The sequence below is a fragment of the Coffea eugenioides genome, unplaced genomic scaffold (genome assembly GCF_003713205.1).
Source record: "Coffea eugenioides isolate CCC68of unplaced genomic scaffold, Ceug_1.0 ScVebR1_1697;HRSCAF=2593, whole genome shotgun sequence".
Lineage (NCBI taxonomy): Eukaryota > Viridiplantae > Streptophyta > Magnoliopsida > Gentianales > Rubiaceae > Coffea > Coffea eugenioides.
The window spans coordinates 1-4120 of NW_020862117.1; the positions used below are offsets into that span (position 1 = coordinate 1).

Genomic DNA, 4120 nt, shown 5'->3' on the forward strand with positions numbered 1-4120 from the left:
CAGGTGTATTCTTCCCTAATTCTTCTTCACGTGGAGACAGTAACATCCAGGATAGTCGGAACAATGATGTTACACTGAATGAAATGTTATAACATAGGTCGATTGGTTTTGCTAATGATCAGGATGTTCTGATTAAAGAGAGATTGGACTACATGACCAGTAGTGGAGCTGCTGTCACTAATGTTTCTAGTCCTACTCCTCCTTCTGTTGTTCCCATTGAATCAAATCCACTTTTTATTATTCCTGAAGGTATATCAAGCCTGATTTTTCCCTACAGATCAGCCATGTCTTTGTCACTCTATTGTTATACCAGTATCTTGCCTTAATTTTAATTAGGCATCCTATCCTGCTACAAATCCAGCCTTTAATTTATATACATTACAGAAACTTCACTTATCGGTGAGCTAGGGAGTGGAAGAGGTAGGAAAAAAACTGGTACGATTATGCAAAGAGAAGAACAATGTGGATCTTCTCATGATTATCATGCAGCACAGTCTTCTAGGAAAAGGTACATGAATACCGTATTGACAAAAACATCTCTTATCTAAAAAAAAACACTGTTATCTTTTCTGCTAAGAATAAGCCAAAATTTGATCTTCAAACATGTATCAGCTTTGAATCTTTAAGTCATTCATCAGTAAACTCTATTCCTTCTTCTATTACATTGGATCCTCAGCTAAGAAATATTACTGACAAGCAAAAAGAAGCATGCTTTCCAATTTCTAATCTTTGGTCTACTGTTTAATCTTCTAGGCAGCAACGCAAGAACACCTCGTCAAAAACATTGACTCGGGGTCCTCAAAACAGTACAGTTCTGCCTAATGAGATTAACCAGAGGTTTAATATTCAGAATCAGAATTCAGATAATGCTTTTCATCATATTAATGAGCCAAATTCAGAAATCAATAATGTTATCAACTACAAATCTTTGGATCACTTTTCAACAGACCATGCATCTTCTTCTACTCAAGTTGATTCTGAACCTAGATGTGTCTCTAAAGGTATAATATTGGTTCTTTAAATTGTTATCTTTGCCAATATCTTTTGCTATTTCTTTGGTTTCTTCTGATCACAGAAGAAAAAAAAGAAAATGCACTATCCACCATATCTGTAATATATCTATACCAAGATATTCTGCAATGGAGATCTTATTAAGATTTACTATTGTAGTTATCCAGCCTTGCAATGAAAATTCAGCTCTGCAACATCAAGCAAAGGCTGATGTTGCCAACAGAAGAAAAAGACATAGAAATCGTTGTAATCTTACCGCTACTGTTACTCCTCCCAGGCCAAAACGTAGCCATCTTGTTCGTAACAAAGGCCGCGTACCAGGTTGCATTTCGTTTATCAGTGACCCTAATACTGTCTAAGTCATTTTTATACTATTTTCTCCCTCTTGCAAATCTGGACTTTGTTATTCTATCAACTATATTGATCCATCTACAGGGGCAAATGGTAGTGGTGCTAGGACATATCTTTCAAGAATTGATCATATTCCTGATGCACCTTTACTCCTTCCTGATGCTCCTAACTATCAATATTGTGGGGCTAAGAGGTTTTATTTAGAACCTCCTACTTTTTGTTGTTCCAAAGGGGAAATCTCTATTGTCGCTCCTCGCATGCCTTATGCTCTCAAGCGTCTTTTCACAGGAAATGATGAAGAGAGTGAGCATTTTAGAAAATTAGCTCGTACCTATAATAACAACTTGGCTTTCACAGCTTTTGCTGCAAAATATGATTCCGAATTAACAAAGAATACGAAGGGTGTTTATACTTTTCGTGTTCAAGGCCACGTTTATCATTTTCTCAATAGCTTATCACAATCAGGTTATAGGTCTTCTGGAATTCAACTATATTTTTTTGATACTAATGAGGAACTCAAACGAAGAGTAGCTAGCTGTGACAAGTTGCGTGAGAGCACTTTAAGGTTGTTGATGGATATTCTTTCTGACAATCCTTATGCTAGATTTTTCAAAGATCTTAGAGATGTGCCAAATATTAACAACTTCAACATTGCTCTTAGCTGCTACCCAACTCTAGACCATCGTGTATATAATCTTCCTTCTACTTCTCAAGTTGCTGCAATATGGACTGAAAGTGATGACGAGTCTCTTGATAAACAAGCACATATTCTGGTCTATAGTCACTCAAATACAAGTCATAGGATTCAACACTACTACGGTTGTTATGACCCTTTACAATATTCTTTATTATTTCCTCGGGGTGAATCTGGATGGCACCATGGAATTAAACGAGTCTATAAGAGAAAAAGAGGTAATGCTTTATGTGAGGATGAAATTAATATTGATCCATTTTCTGTTGAACACTCCTCTGATTTGATTGATCTTGAAAGAAGAGGCAAGTGCACATGCTGTCTTCTCAAATTTCTGAATATTATTTGAAATAAATACATTTCTTCATTCATATATTGTTTCTTTCCTTTTTATAGCTGCTGACCGTGGCAAGAAAGAGGAATATACTGTCTCGACTAGAGAATATTATTGTTATAGATTTCAAATTAGAGATAATGATGAATCCATGTTGTTGCATACACTTAGATTATTACAACAATTTTCTGTTGATGGGTATGTAAAGATTGAAACTTCTAGGTTGGATTTTCAACAAAAAAGACAGAATGATATTCGGACTGAAATTCTTGAGGGAGTGATGGATAGTCTTTCAGTAGGCCAGACTGAAGGTTCAAAGATTGGTCGTAAAGTGATATTACCAGCTTCATTCATAGGCGGACCACGAGATATGAGGCGTCGATATCTTGATGCCATGGCCTTGGTTCAAAAGTATGGAAAACCTGATATTTTTCTTACGATGACATGCAATCCGATGTGGAAAGAAATTCAAGACAACCTGCAATTTACAGAAAAACCTCAAGATAGACCAAATCTTTTATCTAGAGTTTTCAGAGCAAAATTTGAAATGCTTAAATCTAAACTTTTAGATAAGAAAATCTTTAGAGAGGTAGCTGCATGTGTTTATGTTATTGAATTCCAAAAAAGAGGATTTCCTCATGCTCATTTATTATTAATTTTGAAACCACAGTTCAAGTTGTTGAATCCTCAATCTTATGATAGGATAGTATCTGCCGAGCACCCTAATCCTCATCAATATCCTCATCTATACTCTCTTGTTCTTAAACACATGATTCATGGTCCATGCGGAGTTATGGATCAAACTAGCCCATGTATGAGGAATGGTTCATGCAAGAATCATTATCCAAAAAATTTCTGCGAACAAACGGTCCATGCTGAAGACAATTATCCATGTTATAGGAGAAGAGATGATGGTAAAAAGATAAAGGTGCGTAGATATCAGCTTGACAATAGATGGGTTATTCCATATTGTCCTTATCTATTGGCCCTTTTTGATTGCCACATGAATGTAGAAGTTTGTTCTACTTTGAAGCTGGTGAAATATTTATACAAATATATCTTCAAAGGACATGATCTTGTTAGTTTTAAGATTGTTACTGGAGGAAGCTCTGATGATGTCGATGAAATAAAAGAGTTCCAGCAGGGAAGATGGATTTCACCCCCTGAAGCATTTTGGCGAATCTTTGAATTCTGATTAAATGAGATGACCCCAGCAGTTTATTCTCTTCAAGTTCATCTTCCTGGTCAGCAGCTTATCAGTTTCAACAAAAATTCAAATCTTTTGGAATTGATGAGAAAGATTGATTTTTCAAAGACCATGCTAATCGAGTTCTTTGAAATGAACAAAGCAAACTCAAAAGCTGAAAATTTGAAATGCTTTCATAGAGACTTTCCTGAGCATTTTGTTTGGTCCACTAAATTTAAAATTTGGACTGAGAGAAAATGTAAAAAGGTTATTGGAAGACTGGTAACAATTAGTCCTAAGAAAGGAGAAAGGTATTATCTTAGACTGTTGCTAAATCATGTGCGAGCACCTACGTCATTTGATGACCTTTTAACTGTTAATGGTCAAAAAATGAATTGCTTTAGGGAAGCTGCTTTGAACCTTGGTCTATTACAGTCTGATACATATATAGAAGATACGCTTGAGGAAGCAGCAATTTTTCAAATGCCATTATCATTGAGACTATTATTTGCTACTGTTCTTGTTCATTGTTCACCCACTGATCCAA

The 4120-nt window shown here is 35.7% G+C and overlaps 1 protein-coding gene across 1 annotated transcript; it reads left to right on the top strand.

Annotated features, from left to right (window-relative positions):
- Positions 1-97: 97 nt before the first annotated feature.
- Positions 98-3582, top strand: LOC113755757 (the record flags this gene model as incomplete). Its single annotated transcript, XM_027299666.1, has 6 exons — positions 98-249; positions 385-508; positions 754-1001; positions 1171-1332; positions 1447-2358; positions 2450-3582. Coding segments are annotated over 6 exons (2731 nt in total), but the record flags the coding sequence as incomplete, so codon positions are not given.
- Positions 3583-4120: the final 538 nt, after the last annotated feature.